Source organism: Heterocephalus glaber, unplaced genomic scaffold (genome assembly GCF_053883595.1).
Source record: "Heterocephalus glaber isolate CG9 unplaced genomic scaffold, H.glaber_assembly_v1.0 deba00001472, whole genome shotgun sequence".
Classification (NCBI taxonomy): domain Eukaryota; kingdom Metazoa; phylum Chordata; class Mammalia; order Rodentia; family Bathyergidae; genus Heterocephalus; species Heterocephalus glaber.
In genome coordinates, this window is record NW_028258315.1 from 68,686,088 (window position 1) to 68,707,034 (window position 20,947).

The following is a 20,947-nucleotide window of genomic DNA, read 5'->3' on the forward strand; positions in this document are numbered from 1 at the left end:
ATCTTAAACCAATTTAAGACTACTCTAAAGGACTCTTAGCTCCACAGCTCCCTGATGGCTTTGGACAAAGATATTATGGTCCTAATCACAGTTTATCGTCTTCCTTTGCTCACTCTTGTTTCCTTCTTCCCCCTTCCATAGGTAGTGATCCCAAGGATACTTCTTAATAAATATTTTGCATACTAAACTTTATCTCAGAGCTTGCTTCCTTATTGACCCAATCTGTACCATTAAAGCTAATGAAGAAAAATAGGAGATTTAAGGTATTAGATATACATGTTTAGGTTACTGTTTTATTTTACATGGATTGTGAACTTATTTTATGCTTCACTAAAGAAGAACATAAGAATTACTAATAGAAGATTGTGTCTGTTGAACTTCTACTTGAATTCTAGAGAGGCGTGGTTCAGCTAGAATGAAGTTCTGTTAAAATTCATCACTTCATATAGTAAGGGATATAGATTTCTCTGATTATGTTCTTCAGTGACATGCAATGATTATTTTCTACCAGCAGTGGCTATGGTACCTCAGAAAATGTGGTCATTTCATGCCCAGTCCCTCTTAGTGCTCCTCCCCGCTAGACTTTACTGGCCTAACAGTTCTTTGCAGTTCTGTAATTAATTTGTCATTGCCATATATTACTACATCTACAGATTTCCTTTAGAAATTATCTGATCATTTTTTCTTAATTTTATCTCAAAACCTGATTTATGGTTTTTGTACTGTTAGAACATAACTAAGTACTTGAATATAAAGCAAACAGAAGAAAGGAAGTTCATGAAGTTCACAGTATTTTTTCATCCTTTTCTGAAACATCTTTTACAGCATACCCATGTACCCAGACTTATCCCTTTAATAACAAGCAATTGCACATCAAAATCAGTTCCTGTGAGGAGGTAAGTTTTGGAAAAAAAAATTATAGTGTAACTTTAACATTGCATAATGTTTAAGTCTTTAGTTCGATATAAAAATTGATTGTCATTAATTTCTTAAAATTGCCTTCAATAAAATGTAGTAAATGTTTTTTTTTAATACAGGGATGAGACAGTTCTTTTGACTACTCGTATTTCTCAGTTTTATCATTTTATCATCGGTTTTAGTTTATCATGGCTACTTGTTGCCTTGGTTTTCAGCGAGTTTAGAGTCAGGAGTTGGCTAGAGCTTTAAAACTGCCACTGTCTGACTCTCTCACCTTGCACAATTATTTAACTGTTCTGAACTTCAGTGTCTGTATATGTCATTAGACTAAAGGCATCAATCCCATAGAATGAGAAATAAGTAAGATACACATTAATAAAACTTAACCTAGTATTAGAAAGAGAGTTAATAGCCAAATTAGGTCTGTCAGTCTCTCTCTATGTTTTCTACAATTTTTAATACTAGCATCTATAAGAAAGACAGGCCTTTTAAAATTTTTTGGTAAGTATATTTATTTTGAAAGATATATAGAAGCTGAATAAGACATTATTACTATATTTCCTTTAAGTAGTTTAGTTTGGCAACAGTTTTTCAGTTATCTCTCTCATGTCAAGAATCAGCAAACAGTAGCTTACAGGTCATATCTGGCCTATAACTTGCTTTTGTAAAACCTGTGAGCTAAGAATATTTTTAATACTTTAAAAGACAGTTTTGAAATGGGAATGGAAAGCTGGGCGTGGTGGTGCATGCCTGTAATCCCAGCACTCAGGAGGTTGAAAGTTCAAGGCCAGCCTGGACTGCATATCAAGACTCTGTCTCAAAAATAAATAAATAAAATTTTAAAATAAAAAGGGAATGGAGTATGGAAAAATATGACATAGAGACTGACTGGTTCATAAAGCCTAAAATATTTATTGTTTGCCCCTGTACAGAAAAGGTTTATTAATCTAATATTGAGAAAATGGTAGTTGGAGAAATAAAAATATAAGAGAAGAGAGGATGAAGGAATGCATCATGGAATTGCCTTGAAATGGGAACTAGTTCATTAATTGTAGGGGAGGCAAGTGGGATACAGTTAGAGAGGTAAAGCTGTTCTACCTGCTGCACAGGATAGGCCACTGAGGCAAGGACACATGGTCAGTAGATTTCTGTGGAAAAAGAGGCTGTTTAGGAGGTGGGGTTGGGAGTAAATTGAAGTCATAGTGTGGAGAGCATTGATGTCATGAAGAGTAATTTTGACATTGCTCCTTAGGTAGTAGGAATATTGACCAAACTTTTCATGAGAGGTTTGTCATCCAGCCTAGTTTTTATTCTAGCTATGAACAGTGATTGAAAAGGAAAATGAGAAGCATTTAAATAGGTTTAAATAGGAGCTGTTATAATTCATGTAAGAGAAAGGCAGAGTTTGAACTCTATCTTTGTTGATGATTATTAATTGGAGGAGATTTTATTTAATAAATTCAATATACATTTCGTGTGTGGAAATGAAACTTGATAATTAGGTACCAATTGGATATTGATAATACTTGTTATGGATGAAGGAGATGTTGTCAGATGCTTCAGACAGTGAGCTCTAGATTGAGACATCAGGGTTTAAGTCTCAGTTCTATCACATTGGGCAAATTAATTTAAACCTCCTGTTTCTTCATTCCTAATGGGCTAAAAGAATGGATTTGAAGCCAAATGTGATGGCACATGCCTGTAATCCCAGGTACTTGGGAGGCCATGGTAGGAGGATCGCAAGTTGGAAGCTATCCCTATCTCAAAATGACCCTGTCTCAAAAAAATAAAGAAGGCTGGGGATGTAGTTCAGTGGTAGAACACTTACTTAGCACGTACAACTCCCCAGGCTGAATCCCCAGTATCTTGTCCAAAAAAAAAAAAAGAATGGATTTGAGAAGGTAGAAATTATTTATTCTTTTGTATGTAGTGTTTAACTTTAAATTCTTGTCTATGTTTAGTTATCCATAAACTGATTAGATCTTCAACTTCACAGCTGAGTCAAGGAACCTGTCTTAATGCTAATAGGACTAAATATGAGAATTTCATCTGATAGTAGATGTAAGAATTACATCTGATAGTTAGAACTGGGTAAAGATGGTGTTGCCCAAGTAAAAAGACTGTCAAAGAGCAATATGCCAACATTGGCAGCAACCAGATGAACACCTGTTTAAGGATAAGTGCAGAAAAAAGTGTTAATAAAAGAAGGAAAACAAGACAGAGCTGTGCTATCAGCCAAGGAAGAAGAGCTCAAGAATGAAACATTTGAAGTTGACAAGTAGAGGGCTTAGGAGAAAATGTATATAAACTTGATTTAAAATCATATAAGGACATATTTAAGATCTAAGTTTCATGTCTTTCTTGATCATCAGATATCTTCAGTGTCTAGTGAATAGCAGATATTTAATAATTTTTTAATTAACGAAATTTGTTAAATTTTACATTTAACAATATTTTCAAGTTAAAATTATGAGGAACTTTTAAAGTCTTTGAACTAGTTACCATAGGAATCATTGGATCCTTAAAATAAGCTATTCCACAGTTCACATATCTAAAATGTGTCTTATGCTTTCAGGAGGCAAAGTACAGTATTAAGAGAGTGTTAATGTGTTTCTAAATACATTAGTTATAATTTAGCTTTTATTTTTCAGGCGTTCATTTGAATTTTTAGATTTGTTATTACAAGAATGGCAGACTCATTCATTGGAAAGGTATGTATGCATGACCGCTTTCTCCTTCCTCTTCCTCTTCTCCCTCCTCTCCCATTGTCACCAATTCTTTAGAAACTGATGGTATTGGTTTTGTATTTTTCTCATTTTGACTTAAAGATTGCTTATACTGGTTTTTTGTTAAACCTGTGGAATTGTGCTCTTCTGACTTGTTGCAGCTATGAATTGTATGATTTTCTTCTTTTTATAGTGGGTGCGGATCCCTTGAGTACAATGGCTTATATGAGATACTCCAAGTAGAGTTGGGCAAAAATTTTTAAATGTGTCTCTAATAATTATATGTGGAATAGGTTTTCTGAACTGCAGTCAGTCATATAATGAGTAGATTAGGACAGAGAGAAAGAAGTAACTTCCTATAGCTTGTGGTGCCGCCTCGCAAGCACAAGGTCCTGAGTTCGAGCCCTGGTACAGGGTGGATATATTTGGGAAAGTTTCTGTGCACCAGCTGTCAGGTATCATTGGTCAAGTAATGTACTGGGCACTATCTAATGTAACTCTGAGGTGAAGGAAAGGAAAATGTGGGCAGCTAGTTTGTCACTGGGTATTAACAGGGCTAAATCTTCAAGTTTGAAGCTTCAGAGATAACCTGTATTTACATTGAGTATGTTGATTTATTCTCATGCTAATCATTAAATTTCTTCATAGCTCATTTTTTAAAAATAGAATTTGTTGTTTAGACATGAAATAATTCCAAATTTTAAGTTCTTTTTGGCACATGTTACTCAGTTTGCTCAGATCATATCATATATCATACTCTAAGTAAATCATTTTTACAGTGGTGGGTTAGTGAGGAACCACACAGAAAAAGTTTCTCCCTCTGAATCATTAAAATTTTTAATTTAGGGCCAGGGATTTAGCTCAGTGGTGCCACCGCCTGCCTCACAAGCACAAGGTCCCGAGTTTGATCCCCTGTATCAAAAATAAATAAATAAATAAATAAATAAAATTTTAAATTTAGATACTGTATATATTATCTGGATTTTGTAAAGTTATTTTTAGACTTATAGAATTATCAGAAGGCAATTACATGTGAATGAAATATTTGGGGCAGATTATTAGAAAATCCTACAATCTTAAATTTATTATTTTGCACTAAAATTTTTACATCTATTACCCTTTTGTGATAGTTGTAGAAATAAGTATCATTTGTGGTAAAATACACAACTTTATACATGAATAACAACTTTATACATGAATCTAAATATATATCTATTTTATAGACATGCAACTGTCTTGGTTGAAACTATTAAGAAGGGAATTCATGATGCTGATGCTGAGGCAAGAGTGGAGGCAAGAAAGTAAGTCTGTAGTGTGTTTTTGTGGCAGTTTAAACACACGTTGATCAGTTTTAACAAGGAATTGTATTGAGAAAATGAAAATGTCAGAGATGTCCTGTGTATTATATTTGACTAGCTTTTCAGTAAAATAAACATTAATTTTATCCATTACATCTATACTGGACATCTAACAACCTGCTTCAAACTCTCATTTGTGTAATCATCAGTATTCTTATTCCATCATAATCTGTTTACTTTCATTGTAAACAAAAATAGCTATCACTTATTGAATATGCATTGTGTATCTGTTACTGAGTGAGGCACTTGGTATACATTATTTTCTAATCCTTAAAAAGATTTTGCGAAGGTGGCTTTACCTCCATAGATGGCAGCTGAAGTCTGGAGATTTGTGAGTTTCCTCAAAGGCACATAAACTGTAAGTGGCACAGCCAGGTTTTGAACTGAGATCTCCTGTTTTCAAAAGCCTGCAGTCATCTAGGTGTGGTAACCATACCTGTAATCCCAGCACTTGGGAGGAAGAGGCAGAAGGACTGCAAGTTTGAGTCTACCTTGGCAACTTAGTGAGACCTTGTCTAGGAAGGAAGAAAGCAAGCAAGCAGGCAAACTGGGGATGTAGTTCAGTGTGAAGGCCCTGGGTTTGATCTGTAGTACTGCAAAGAAGAAAAAAAGTGCTGTGGTTTTTGCATTGGAACTTGTATAATTTAGAAAGCATTCATCTGCCACATAGTGAATATATTAAAAACCTTTGAGTTCATCTTCATCCTTCTTAAATGTGCATATTTTACTGATAAAAATCTAATGTAAAAAGCTATGACTTTATGTGCTTTTATTTATTTTTTTCTTTTCCTTTTACAGGACATATATGGGTCTTAGAAACCACTTCCCTGGGGAAGCTGAAACGTTATATAATTCCCTTGAGCCGTCCTATCAGAAAAGTCTTCAAACTTATTTAAAGAGTTCTGGCAGTGTAGCATCTCTTCCACAATCAGACAGATCCTCGTCTAGCTCACAAGAAAGTCTCAAGTAAGGTCATACAAGTGATAATCACTTATCTATTCTTCTCAACTTCCCAAAGCTTCTTAAGTTGGGTCATTAACTCTTTGATTGGTTTCACCTAAAGCCTTGAAAAATGTGGTGATTCAAGTGGTGATTCTTTGGTTTGTTATCTTGGGAGTTAGATTACATGCTAACTTAACTAACTTCTCTTTGGGTAGAGTTTAATGATTCATGTCTTGTTTCTTTATGTTCATGTCTGTAAAGTCTGAGAGGCACTACTACTCTGCTGTTTTTCTTCCTATCCTTTTTCGCAGCTCATCAAGAAGGCAAAATGATTTAGTATCTCACTTCTTTGTAACTCTCTTCTCATCATGACATTTGCTACTTCAAATCCTTGTTGTTTTGGCAGTGGTAATCCTCTTTTCTATCACTCTAGATCTGTGAGATTGCTAAAATTTCTCATGCCTTTTTTGCTTCCTAACGGCAGCCCTCTGTCTACTTATAACCTCTTGCCCTGTGCCCAGTATCTGCAGTTTCCCCTAGGGAGGAAAAACAAAGTGTCTGTTTACCAGTCTGTAATTTTTTTTCTTTCTCTTTGGAAACCTCCCTACCACCACCACCACCACCACCACCACCACCATTGCTGGTTGCCTTGCAGTTCAATGTAAAACTAGGATTAGGGTGAGGCAAGTGAGGCACCTAGGGTACAGAATTTACAGGGTTACTCACAAGGCTGTATGAATATTAAAGTTCAGTTTCTTACAAATTTCAAAATAAAAACATGATATTTGATTTCAAGAAAAATTATAGTAGGAATAATAATGTATCTAAACTTTGGTTTAAATTTCTATTTGAACTTCTACCTAAACTTGTATTTTAAATTTGTGATAAATTACTCGCCTCACCTCAGATGTCTTATATTGCTTTTTTTCTTTGTTGCTTTTGTTTCCTTTTTATTTACTATGTTCAAACTTTAAAGACCATGTGAATCACTTGAAGATCATATTAAAATTCAACATCTGGATCAGTAGTTTTAGGGTGGGACCTGTGAATTCACTTTTTACAGTCTCTAATGTAATGTCAGTGCTATTTGTCCATAGCCCATATGTTGAATAGCAAAGAAGATATTTAATTTCACTCTAGTATAACTTCTTTAAACATAAACCGCTTTAAACATTGAAGTGGTCTACTTCAATCTTACAGGATAATAATTTTAGAGAATAGTTATAAAAATAATATAATGTGGGGCTTCAATAACCACTGTCAAATTTACCATTGATAATGATGGAATTTAAAGAATATTTTTCTATAGCCTGGCATTAATCTGTATAGCGGGTTTTTCTTTTCTCTTTCCTTGACCTTTTAAACATATACTCTCTGGATATTTATCTGTGGGCTGCAGAGTACCAGTGTAATTAAAGATAAATAGTTTTTAAAAATTAAAGTAGATGGTGGGCTCTTTGAGGTGCTAAAAGATGTTTTGTTAACATTTTCCAGTCATACATGTTATCTTCAGCAGTAGTTCTTAGCCTTGTTTTTGTTGTCCCACACAAAATAGTAGTACTCTGTCTGAAGAGTGTAATAACTACATGATAACTGCATGAATCTGTTAGTGGCCACAACCGTTATGACTGAGGAGAAAGAGGCTTTAGTTACGCTGAGTTGCTTAGTAATAGCACTACCTCTTTTTCCTTTTAAACAAAATATCTAAAGTTGTAAGTGGTTGATTGTGCTAATATTGGGTCCTTGTGGTGGGCAGCATAATGTGTGCTAAGGAGTACAGTAAAAGCAACCCAATCTTACTTAGAGCTTACCATCTTTATTCATTGCCAATTATTTTATTTTTGTCTTACAGCTAATTGAGACATCACTAATATCTGATATGTACTTGAGAACAACTGCTCTAAAGTGAATTTTAAAAGGAAAGTTAAAACTAGAACTTTCTCACCTTTTCAGAAAACTAGTATTTCAGTAGCTATTGCCACAGGAATGGTAAATTAAGTCTTGTAACTAAAAGCATTTTTTTTTTTTTTTACCTTGCAGCCGCCCTTTTTCTTCTAAATGGTCTACAGCAAATCCATCTGCTGTGGCTGGAAGAGGTAATTTTGCCTTTTTAAGAGTTATAATTTATTTTATCTCTAGCCAATAGCCTTCAAATTATATTGATGTGTTACACAGTGAGAAAATCATTACCATAACCCAATGAGATATATGTATAATACAAATACACACACACACACACACACACACAACTAGAAGTTTCGTGAAGCAGTACTACTTACTCTTACGTATGACGTACTCTTATTTTCTATTCTGTTTCATTTCCTTAACATGCTGATCATGAATTACTCCACTGATTCCTCTACCTGTTAATGAGTTGTGATTCAGTTTGTAAAACTCCTTTTTATTTTTATTTTTAAATTTTATTTTATTTTTTGGTACCAGGGATCAAACTCAGGACCTTGAGCTTGCAAGGCAGGCAGCGGCACCACTGAGCTAAATCCCTGGCCCTAAAACTCCTTTTTTAAACTGGAAACCTAAAATTCAGAAATTAATGACTTACCTTGCATTGCTTAAGAGTGGCAGAACCTCCATTAATTTCTTGAGTATCCCTACACTAGGAGTAGTTTTTCTTGCCTTTTCCTGATAGTAAAGAGAAAATGCTGCTGCCATGTATTTATTTTAGAGTGCTTCATTTTCATAGATCACTCGTGAACATCTCTTCATCTACCAAACAATTCTGTGAATTTTACAGACAAAATGGGTTATTTCTCCTAGTGGGAGATGAAAATAAGACAGAGAAATACTGAAAATTGCCCACAAAATTTAAGTTGTGTCAGGATTAAAATATAAAATAACTTTATGTTATTCTCCATTTGGCCATTGCTTCCTTGTTAATGATGTGTCATCATGAATTATTTACTCTTGATGGGTTTGTGTTTGTGTAACCTTGATGTTCTTTGCAATGATTTAAATAATATAAATTACCTTTGTCTTGTCTTTTCATAGTATCGGCGGGCAACAGCAAAGCCACTTCCCTTCCAGGAAGCCTGCAGCGTTCACGAAGTGACATTGATGTGAATGCTGCTGCTGGTGCCAAGGCACATCATGCTGCTGGACAGACTGTGCGAAGTGGGCGGCTGGGTGCAGGGGCCCTGAATCCAGGTTCCTATGCATCACTTGGTAAGAAAGCTAATTCTGGGAAATTATACAGTGTTCTTTCCTTGGTCTCAGTGAAGACAAAGTAATATGTCATAATCATTTCTACTTCGTTCTTGCTAGGTAAAAGTAACTCATATGTTAAAATGATTCTGTACTGGGGGCATAGTTCTGAGGTATGTGAACTACCTTGTTTCTACTTTCCTCTTTGTCCTCTTCCTCACCATCTTGATCAGTGAAATAATTCTTCACTCCATTATTGCCCGTAGAATTTTTGTAACTGTGTACTTCTGCCACATCCAGCCACTGGATACTGAGGGAGTCTGGGAAGGGTATTGGCCATATTGATATACAACCTCCAAATGATATAAGGGAAATAATATAACTCCCAACCTGCTAGATGTGTCAGATACGCCTAGTTCATATTCCCCAAAATCGAAGAATGAATTCTAAGGAACAACATAGGTTAATAACAGAAAATATTGAATGAGAGGGAGAGATTTTAGCTCCTGAGCGAGACAGGAGGGTGCCTGAGTGGGTTGTCAGGGACCCCACTTCACAGGGGATGTTTTATAGAGGAAAATCACGAGGTAGGGACAATGTGGGACAAAATTATGATCAATAAGAATACAAGTGTAGCTGCTTAGGTAATATTGATCCAATGGGGAAGCAAGTCATGTAGCAAATGTACATGGAAAAAACAAAGAACTTTTTTGGGAAAGGATGGATCCAGAGGACTTGGTTATCCACGGGTGACTGATGTCTATCTAGACTTCACTGGACCAGGTATTACCACTTATCTCTTTGGGAAGTATGTAGACCCGGTCATTTTTTTGTCTTATCTTGAGGCCTGGTCTTCAGCAGATGTGCCTCCAGCCACAGTTGTAATGTGTTTTCATCTTCTGCACTTGCTTGTTCGAGGGCCTAGCCCTGTCTGACCACCTGTAATAAATATTTCTACCTAACTTAGCTGTCTCCAATACTATAACCAGTTGCTGTTTTCTTTCTACTAATTATTTCCTTAATTTAAAGCCTTTGGAGATCTGGGAGAACCCCAAGGTTCTTCTGTGTATAACCCTAAAAGCTCTTCAGAGCTTGGTTTTTTATGTGTTATGTCCATTGGTGTAAAAGTTTGAGGTTGGTTAGCCATAGTGCCTATCTCTGTTTCATGCTTTATTCTTACCCCCTTCCTTGGGAAGTCCTGGTAGAACACTAAGCAGGCAGATCATTGAAACATAATGGCAGTTTAGTAATACTCTTGAAGCATTTTTAAGTGTTCAGAATTTTTTGTGGGGTTTTTTTGCTTTTTGTTTTGTTTTGTTTTTTGGTACCGGGGATTGAACTTGGGTCCTTGCGCTTGCGCAGCAGGCATCGAAACCACTGAGCTAAATCCTCGGCCCCTTAAGTGTTCAGAATTTTTGATTTAGTATTCATTGTTTAGATAATTGTATCAAGAGATAAAAACAATACTCAATGTTAACAGATGTTATTAGAGCCAGCCTTTTATGTTACAAAGTGGAAATGATTGAATTAATCCTTAAGATTGAATATATCCTTATACTATGCAGATACTAAAAAGTCACATTTGCATTGGTCACAGTGGTGTGTGCCTTTAATACCAGTACTTAGGAAGCTGAGGCAAGAGGATTGCCACAAGTTTGAGGCCAGCCTACATAGTGGGACCCTTTCTCAAAAAAAAAGTCATGTTGGGGCCAGGGGATTTAGCTCAGTGGTTTTGCTGCCTGCTGCGCAAGTACAAGGACTGGAGTTCGATCCCTGGTACAAAAAAAAAAAAAAAAATCATGTTTTCAACAAAGGTGGAATGATACAGATTATCAAACAGTGTGTGGTGAAGTTCATCATATTGTGGTAATATACATAGATAAAGTACTAGAGGGATATATACAAAGATTTCAACAGTGGGTTGATTAGTGCTTTTAATTTTCATAAAACATTTTTATTTAGAAACATTACATTACCAGGAATGCCATGTTATTTTAATATATGAAAATCAATCAGCTTAATGGTCCATATTAATAAGATAAAGGGCCTCTTAGTTGCTACAGAGAAAGCATTTGACAGAATCTAAGACCCTTTTGTGGTAAAAATACTCAACCAACTAGAAATAGAAAGGAACTTTCTCAATCTAAGGAAGAGCATCTTTAAAAAATCTATAGCTCCCATCACACTTGACAATGAAAAAATAGATCAATGATAAGACAAGGATATCCACTCTCACCTTTTTTATTCAACATTATTATGGAGGTTTTAGCAAGGGCAATTAGGCAAAAAAGGAAACGAAGGTACCCAGATTGGAAAAGAAGGAATAAAATTATCTCAGTGCAAAAAAAAAATGTACAAAAGCATCTCTGCAAAAAACCAAAACTTATTATAAATATCTTCTAAAATTTATCTTCTAGAACATATCTTCTAAAATCCTAAGGAATCCACTTTGAAAAAATGAGAACTAATTAGTTCAACAAGGTTATAAGATACAAGATCGGTTCAAAAAGATCAGTTTTATTTCTAAACACTATCAGTGAGCAATAAAAAAAAACAACATAGGAATAAATATAACAAAAGGTGTTGCAGACCTATGCACTGAAAACTTTATCTTTTAACATTGTTAAATTAAAGGGCCGGGGATTTAGCTCAGTGATTTCGCTGCCTGCTGCGCAAGCTCAAGGACCCGAGTTCGATCACCGGTACCAAACAAACAAACAAAAGAAATAAAAGAAGACCTAAATAAATGAAAGGACATTTTAGGCTCATAGATTTTAAAAGTTAATATTCTTAAGATGGGAAATTGATATACACAGTGTAGTCCCTGCCCAGCTGCTTTTTTATAGAATTAACAAGCTGATCCTAACATTCATATGGAAATTCAAGGGGTCCGAGATAACTGAAATAATCTTCAAAACAACAACAAAACTGGAAGATTCATACTTTCCAATTTCAAAACTTAAGTTCAAAGCTACAGTAATCAAGTCTGTGAGGTACTGGTGTAAGGATAGGCTTAAAGACTACCTGACTAAAGAGTCTAAAAATAAGCCCATACATATGGTCAGTTGATTTTTTTTTTTTTTTGTACTGGGGATTGAACCCAAGACCTCACGCTTGCCAAGCAGGTGCTGTGCTGCTGAGCTACATCCCCGGCCCTGGTCAGTTGATTTTCAGTAAGAGCACCAAGACCATTCAGTAATGAAAAATTGTCTTCTCCACAAATGGTAATGGAACAGTGGGATGCAAAAGAATTAAGCTGGACTTCTGCTCTACAAACTCAATATGGATTGAAGGCCTAAACATAAGAATTAATACCGTAATATTCAGAAGGAAACAAGGATATAAATCTTCATAACCTTGGATGCCGGTGGTTTCTTAGATCTGATACTAAAGATACAAGCAACCTCCAAAAAGATAGATTTTAGACTTTGTTAACATTCCACTGGCTTGAACCACAGGTGGTATGTGCATGTCCCATTGGGCAGCTTGTACCACCTCACCCAATGGGACAATCATGCATGTACCACCAGTGGTTCAGAGCTGCCTTGTACAAATTATGGCCCTATCACAAACATGTTAAATTAAAAACTTTAGTGCTTCAAAGGATACCACCGCAAAAATAAAGACAGCATCCAGAATAACAGAAAATATTTACAAATCATATATATGATTAGGGACTTATGTCCAAAATATATAAATAACTCTTAGAACTCAATAACAAAAAGACAACTTCATTTTAAAATGGACAAAGGGTTTGATGAGTCTTTTCTCCAATGCAGATAGGTTGCCAGTATGCACATGGAAAGATGCTCAGTATCATTAGTCATTAGGGAAGTGCAATTCAAAAAGACAGACAGTAAGAACTGCTGGTGAGGATGTGAAGAATCCTCATATACTCCTGTGGGAATGTAAAATGGAGCAGCTATTTTGAAAATAGTTTTAAAACTTCTCAAAAACTTAAACATAGAATTACCATATGAACTAGCAATTCCACTCCTTGCTATATATACAAGAAATGGGAAAATATATGTTCTCTCAAAAACTTATGTGACTGTTCATAACATTATTCACAATAGGCAAAAAGCACAAAGTACCCAAATGCCCATCAGCTGGTAAATGGTAAACAAAATGGGTAAGTCCATACTTATGGAATGGACTATTACTCAGCGATAAAAATGAGTACATTATTATAAAAATGCATGCCACAAGATGGACCAACCTTGAAATCATTATGAAGCCAGACACAACCATTTATTTTTTTCATTCATCAATTTTATTGGTACATTTTAGGTATACAATATTATAATATGCTGACATTTATTATTAGGAATTTGTAGCTTTACATAATATATCTTGGTTCTTATTTTTTTCCCCATTCCCCTACCCTCTCTTCAACCCCTCCACCCCTCCCTATTTACAAAGACTTTGTTTCCATTTTTTCCTTTTCTCATATTTATTCCTTTCCCTTCTTTCCTTTCTCCTACCCTTCCCACTTCCCTTTTCCCTTGGACCTTTTCATCCTATTTCATATTATGTTATACATTTTGATCCTTATTTACACTTTGAGTTTCTCACACCAGAGAAACTATTCAGTATTTACACATGCAAACAGCCATTTATTACATGAATCCAGTTATATTCAGTGACTAGAATAGACAAATCCAGAGTCACAAAGTAAATTAGTTGTCACTAGGGAGTAGGATTGGGAGGAATAGGGAGTGATTGGCAGTGGATATAACATTTTTGGGGGGGATGTGGTGAAAATGTTCTGGAGTTAGTAGCAAAGATTATACAATCCTGTGAATACATAAAAACATGCAGTTGTATACTGTACAAAAATGAATTTCATTGTATGTGTGAATTATATCTCAATTTTTAAAAAGTGGTACAAAATTTGATCCCGGGTACCCAAAAAAAAAAAAAAAAAAGTGGTATAAAAACTAATAAAATGAAAATGACACCTGTTCATCTGAAACTTTAAAAATAGATATATTACATTGAATATCTATTACTTTTATTACCAGGAGGAAAGTATTATATCTAAAATGTTTTAATGTGAACTAGAAGGCCAATTTGCAACAAATTTTTTTTCATAAAAAGGCCTATAATAGTGCCATGAGATAGACAATTTATTTCTTTTGGTTGTTTAAGGTTTAAATTGCACGATTTGTTTCATTATTTTCTTCATCTGGCATGAGTTCACAATCAGGGACAATCGTCTGCCTCCTGATGACTCTTTCCAGGGATTAGATAAAAGATGGCCCTCTTTTCTCCCCGTCTCCCTTGCTCCCTCAACCCCACCTCACTTCCTCTATTGTGTACCCTTCTTAAACATGTGAAGCTGGTGGATTCTTGGCTATCTTATATTTTGAGCTTTGCTTTACCACGGTTGAACATAGGTGGTTCAGAAGTATTTCATTCTTCTTAGCAAACACTTATGGAGCAGGTAGTTTTTGACAGACACCCAGCTAGTTACCAGACTATATTCTTCTGTACTGTTTATCAGTCTGTTGGTAGTTTGATCAGGGATGAGCAAATAAAGGTTATTTTACTTGAAGTTCCTACAAAATCATAACCTGAAAGTGTTCAGGGGACAATTGCGATATAAGAGGGTAGCACTCAGGAGAGAAATCTATCAGTATTCATCTCTGCGTTCCTCAATGCACTTGCTTTTGATTTGTTCACACTTTCCCTAAAGTACTGATCCTTTGGCTGTAGAGATACAGTAGACCCTTGAGTTATGACTGGCCTCACATACAAACAACTTAGGTTACAACTGGAATTTTAGTTTTAACTTAGAAATAAAGTTTTGAGTTACACCTTGAATACTGGCTGCTTGTGCTTCCAGATGCTCAGATACAGATTTAACCCTTAAAGAGTTCTAGAAGGAACATTACAACATCTTTGTGAGGGGTTAATTGAGAAATCCTGGGCCAGTGTCTCTAAGGACACTGAGATCTGCCTGGAAGAAAGTATGGCCTGAAATTATACAGGAGAGAAACTTTGAAGGCTGTGTAGAGGAGGCTGAGCCTTCAATTGACCAACTTGAGCTACAACCAGCCCTGGGGAACAAATTGAGTTTTTAAGTCAAGGGTTCACTGTATCATGAGTGTTTTGAAATTCCACCTTGAACTTCCTGAAGAAGAAGCATGGTGTGGTATGAGCTAGTCAGGGATTTATGTTAAGGAAACCTTGATACCTATATGTATGTATATTTTTGAATCTCAGCAACAGGGTTTATGAAGTTACTTGAATGGAAAAGAGAATGTATAGTTTTGTTGGGATCGTGGATAGAAGTCAAATTTCAGTTCAGTGAAGAAGTTGGGAAGAAAATCTGTGTAAAATTGTTTCATGGTCAAGAAAAGGGATGAAAGAGCACTGTAGCAAATATCTGTAGTTCCAGGTTCAGTAATTTTTTTTAAAGAATATGTTTCTGTACTAAAGCAGTAAGTCAGTAGAGAAATAAAGATGGGGAAGGATGAGAGAAGATAATGTCATGGTCACATCCCAGTGGAAGCCATGAGGATGGGATATACAGAGCATAACTGGAGAAGTGGTCTTACATGTGGAAGGGTCATCAGTTTCACTGAGGTAGAAGGGAAGGAAATGAAGGAGGTGGTAGATTTAGATACAGTTTTCTTGGAGGGGTGGGTATTAAGAATGTTGTGGAGGTTGTGATTCTCTGCCTGAGGATTCAGAGGCAGGATTATGTGCCAGGAGGTGATTTGAGGCTTAGAAAAGCCATCCGGGGAGCACAAGAGGAGAAACAGTCTTGGGCTTTCCACAATCACCCATACATTGGAGAACTACTAAAAGGACTTGCAGAAGTAGAGGAAGCTCCATTCATGCCTGAGTTTATTAGAGCAGAAGGGTACACAGAACGCACAGAGGAAAAAGACTTCCCAGGTAGTCTAGAGGCGCCCCTCTCCCAGAGGTGAGGTTAAGTGGCTGCTCCACCCTCTGACGGTGAAATGCAACAACATGTGCACAGTGTTTCTACCCAGGGAAGCTTGCTGAAGAGTCCAAGGTGAGAATGGAGTGAGAGATAGTCACTTTAGGCACTCTGCTTGCACAACCAGCCAGAATTACCAGAATTCCACACTCCCAGTAAGAAAGCAGATGGTTCACTATAAATCATGTTTTTTATAAAAACTAGCTTAGGAAAATTGGTGTAGCAGAGTTCAGTGTCCCTACCCTAACTTAAAATAACCTTATTGTTAACAAAAGGAGCATTAAAAACTAAATTTAAAAACTAAACTTAAGGGCCAGGGATTTAGCTCAGTGGTTTCGCCTCCTGCTGTGCAAGCGCACGCACCCAAGTTCGATCTCTGGAACCAAAAAAAAAAACAAAAACACTAAAAAACTAGCCTCATAGGCAGGGCCTTCTTAAGGACAGTATCAATCCTGCTATGTTAACTCTTTCCTATACAGACACTCAAAGGCCAAGTCTTTAGCAGTGTCCATACCCATGACTGCATGGTTTTGTAATTTTCTCTATCAAGCAGTGAAAAAAAAGTTGTTAAGATTTATCCAGTAGCAGCCAGGTGTGGTGGCTCATGCCTGTAATCCTAGCACTTGGGCAGCTGAGGCAGGAGGATTGCTGTGAGCTTGGGGCCAGCCTGGGCTACATAGTGAGTTCAGGGCCAACCTGAATTACAGAGCTAGACTGTGTCTCAAAAAACTATTTTAAAAAGCCATTGTGAAATAGGAAGAAGTTTTTCAAAAGGAAAGTGGGGAGAAAAGGAAAAGAAATGAGAAAAGAGGGATGAAATGGAAGTAAAGCTTTGCAAATGAGGGGAAGAGGGGATGAAGGGAGAGAAGGAGAATGGGAAAAAAAGAGGAATCAAGTTATATCATGCACAGGTACAAATTCCCCATGATGAATGTGATCATTATGTGTATCTAAATTGTACCAATAAAATTAATACAAAGATTTATCCAGATGTGAGATGACAGAGGCTGAAAGTTCTAAGAAAAGATGGGGGTAGGTATGCAACAAGGCAGTAAACAGTATGTCTGAACAATTAATTCTGTCTTCTTTAAAAAACTTTTTTAGGGATTATAAGATCACTTTTTCTAATATGCTAAGTTTTCCTGTTTTTGCTTACTCTTTCATCAAAGAGGATACTTCTGACAAGATGGATGGTAAGAACTTCCTTTTATAATTCTACTACACAGTTTTATGGCTCGGGCTCTATATTATATCCTTATTCATTCCTCTCTTAAAATCTGAAAATACACTACCTATTTACCAAGAATCTTACTGTGAAAATGGCTACGTAACTCTCTAATTGAATTTTGGATTAGGTATTTTCATTTTTTGGATTCCCCAGTCTACTCAAATAGTAGATTATTGTTTGTTGTTATTTAAATCAATTATTTTAAAATGTTTTACCCATGCTCTTAAAAATATACCTCTGAATATTTGCAATTTCTTATCCTCCTCTACAATATTGGATTCGGAAGAATGAAGAGGAATCTCATAAATCATTTGATTCAGCAGTTTAGTTTACTAACCCTGTTATACACAGAAAAATGACATTTCCCAGGTTCAAATAATAATTTATGAAAATGAAATACCAGTTACAGATGGTATCTTTTTAACAGTGAATTTTAAACTAACATTTAATCTTTACTGTAAGCTTTGTCAGGACTAGGGTTGTAGCTCAGTGGTAAAGCAGTTGCCTAGTATGTGCAAGGCCCTGGGTTTAATCCACAATACCAGAGAAAGAAAAATGACAACTTTGTATCAGATACATACAGATCTTTGTTTCAGTCATACAGATGACTATCTGTAGTTGCTTAGTTCAGTAATAAACCTATAAATTTTTTGTCTGATCTTAGCATATTATTTGTACCTTGCCCTTAAAAATAACTTGCAATAAAATACTGAAATCTTAAGTCACTTTATGAGATCTAGGAAAAATTGAAACAGTGTTATGTTTTTCTGTTAATTATTACATCAACTCTAAAAATTGACATAATATATATTTTCTTTTTTTTTTGGTACAGGGGATCGAACTTGGGACCTTGTGCTTGCAAGGCAGGCAGCAGAACCACTGAGCTAAATCCCCGGCCCCTATATTTTCTATTTTAATGAAGTGGAACGTTTATTTGATCTTGGGTTGGGTACAAGAATATAACCTCTCCTTTGTTGTATGATTAAAGTATCTCATTAATAAAAAATTATTACATATCAGCTATCAAGAAATGGTTTCTTAGCCAGGCATGGTGGCCTGTGCCTATAATCCAAGCACTTGGGAGGCTGAGGCAGGAGGATCGACCTTGAGTTCCAGGCCAGTCTGGAGTACATAGTGAGCTCAAGGCTAGCCTGTACTACATAGCAAGATCCTGTTTCAAAAAATAAAATATAAAAAAAATAAAAACCAAAGAAGGACTGGGGATGTAGCTTAGTGCAAAGGGCCTGGGTTCAATTCCAGTACCACCAAAGGGGTTAGAGGAATGCTTTCTTTTTATCAAAACTTCAGATATTGCTTCTAGCATTGATATTCATGGAGCCTTTAGAAAATTTTTTATTGCTTTCAATCAACATTTTCTTGTTTGGATCAGAAATAACCTATTTGAGGAGTCACATCTGTTATATGATGTGCATTCCACTGATGTTCAGTTTTTAAAAAGTACACACAGAGACATGTACATTATAGCCCTTTCTGAGCAGTGAGTTATGATGTTGGTTCTTGGGCCTTTTTGGTAGATTTCACTGACCTTTTAGGGAGTAATCATGAATGTTGAGGAAATAACTGATGGGTTGGATTGATGGGTCTTTGGCTTTGTGTATACTTTGAAAATTCTGGGCAAATGAGGCCTAGGCCATGGATTTTACTTCCATTATTTGTCAGTTTTTTTGTTTTTTTGGTACTGGGGATCGAACTTGGGTTGTTGCACTTGCAAGGCAGGCGGCGTAATGTCAGTTTTTAATACTTCTTTTATGAGCTACCTTTTGAAAATACACTGAAACCATTCCTACTCTAGAAAAATATCTAAAAATCTTTATTTGCATAAAGAAGAGTAATTATAGAAATATATCTTTCTTGAGTAAATAATTTCACTATTTCAGAATTTAAGGATGAAATATAGAAGTGTTCATTATAGCATTTTCTGTTGTCTAATTTCAACTCCTTGCAGGTGTTGTGAGTCAGGTATCCCAAATTTTTTCTCAGAATGAAATTTAATATCATTAATGAAATTTAATTTAATTTATTGAAATTTAATGTAATTTCAGTCTATCAGACTAGAAGTTATTTTTTTGTTCTCACCTTTTTGTCTTACTCTTGGGTGGGTGTTGAAGGTAGCAGCATGGGCACAATTTGTTGAAATTTTGTTTTATTTCTCTTATTTAGGAACAGCCTCTGAAGATGGTAAGAATTACACATTTTGTTAGTAACACAAATACTTCTATATTACTATTTTCATTGGTAGGAATTAAAACTAAAATGGGCTAATTTGTTTGCAAATTTTTATAATTTGCCAGTGGTGGTAGCTTCTACATTCTGCATTTGGTTGTGTTTATTCTACATTTGGTTATATTCATTGTATGTGTGAATTTTTTTTTCCTAATTCTTCATCCTGCAGTTTTGCATTGTGTCTTGGATCATTTCATGCTGAAAAACATACCTTCTTAACATGTTTAATAATATCTAACACAGAGGACATAATTTCATTTTTCAGTAATGTTATTTAAACACTTCTTTTGATTTTGTGTGTGTGGTTTTTTTCAGTGTATACGAATTCATTTCTACTTTGCAGGAGCATGTGCCATTTGAGTTTAAATGCTTTTATTTAGTCCACTTTGAAGTGTACCTTTAATTTTTACATCAGTTGTTGGGACATTGGCTATTCACTGAAACTGAATTTGAGATTACAGCTGAGTTGCTGCATGTCTTTTACTGAGTTCACCTTAAAAATAATTACTTGTCCCATTTAAATTTGTACAAAGGAAAATCACTTTTTGTATTTATCCTATCTGAAGACTGTCTTATTAAAAAGCCTTTGTTTTAGAATACATTTTTTCTCTAACTTTTACATAGATGACATTTTCTTGTGTATAGAAACAAGTAGGTTTAAACTGTTTTGACTTATATATACTTTGGTATATTTTAAATACTTTATATTTTGTTTTGAACTGGAATACTTTATAGAAACATGACTTCTGACATTGTGGCCACTAATGACAGCTTATTTAAGCATTTTGTAATTTAAAACATTACTTTCAGAATACTTATATCCTAATTTCAATTCTTGGTTGTGAAGATATTATATCCTACTCAAAATAGACTCTGTAAAAGCCTAAGAGGCCTGGAATATGGACTCATTAGGGCCCTTGAAATTGGTGAAATGCTAGAATTCTACCAATTATGCTTCTGGTTTTGCCTCTGTTTTATTTCTGGTTTTTGTTACGCTCTTATTTTGTCTCATTCTTAATTTTTAAATTTATTCCTAGTCTGTAGTATATTAATATGGCTGTATCAGGCTAGCCAGAATTTTATGTATTCCTTACAAATTGTTCCTTTTAATTAAAAAGGATTCTGAGCCTTCCTTTTGAATATGTTTGGTATTGGTCTAATTTGATCAAGACCATTGCTTGAGAACACCAAAGTACCTGCTAGTAATATATTTCATCATCATTGCTTTTTATTAATGGCAGCTTGAGTACTTTGATAAGAAATATAGTAAGGAAAAGGCAAATTTTTATGTGATATGTATTTCCTCAAATCATTTTCTAAATGAAACTGGTTAGAAAGTAGTAAATATATCAATATACACCTGGAATAATCTGATATAAGAAAGATTAAATATTTTGCCAGTAGTGTATCTTCCTGGATA

The 20,947-nt window shown here is 35.3% G+C and overlaps 1 protein-coding gene across 48 annotated transcripts in view; it reads left to right on the forward strand.

Moving 5' to 3' along the window:
• Nucleotides 1–20,947, forward strand: part of Clasp2 (cytoplasmic linker associated protein 2) — a 216,242-nt gene that overhangs the window by 112,891 nt on the left and 82,404 nt on the right. For 34 of the 48 annotated variants that reach the window (XM_021238757.2, XM_087181377.1, XM_087181374.1 and 31 more), the window contains 8 exons: nt 826–896; nt 3,570–3,629; nt 4,868–4,945; nt 5,801–5,968; nt 7,985–8,040; nt 8,951–9,124; nt 17,225–17,248; nt 19,465–19,482. In XM_021238757.2, coding sequence (XP_021094416.1) covers nt 826–896; nt 3,570–3,629; nt 4,868–4,945; nt 5,801–5,968; nt 7,985–8,040; nt 8,951–9,124; nt 17,225–17,248; nt 19,465–19,482 — 649 coding nt within the window. The remainder of the gene's footprint in view (nt 1–825; nt 897–3,569; nt 3,630–4,867; nt 4,946–5,800; nt 5,969–7,984; nt 8,041–8,950; nt 9,125–17,224; nt 17,249–19,464; nt 19,483–20,947) is intronic. The other 14 variants (XM_087181376.1, XM_087181385.1, XM_087181395.1 and 11 more) reach the window with 2 other exon arrangements.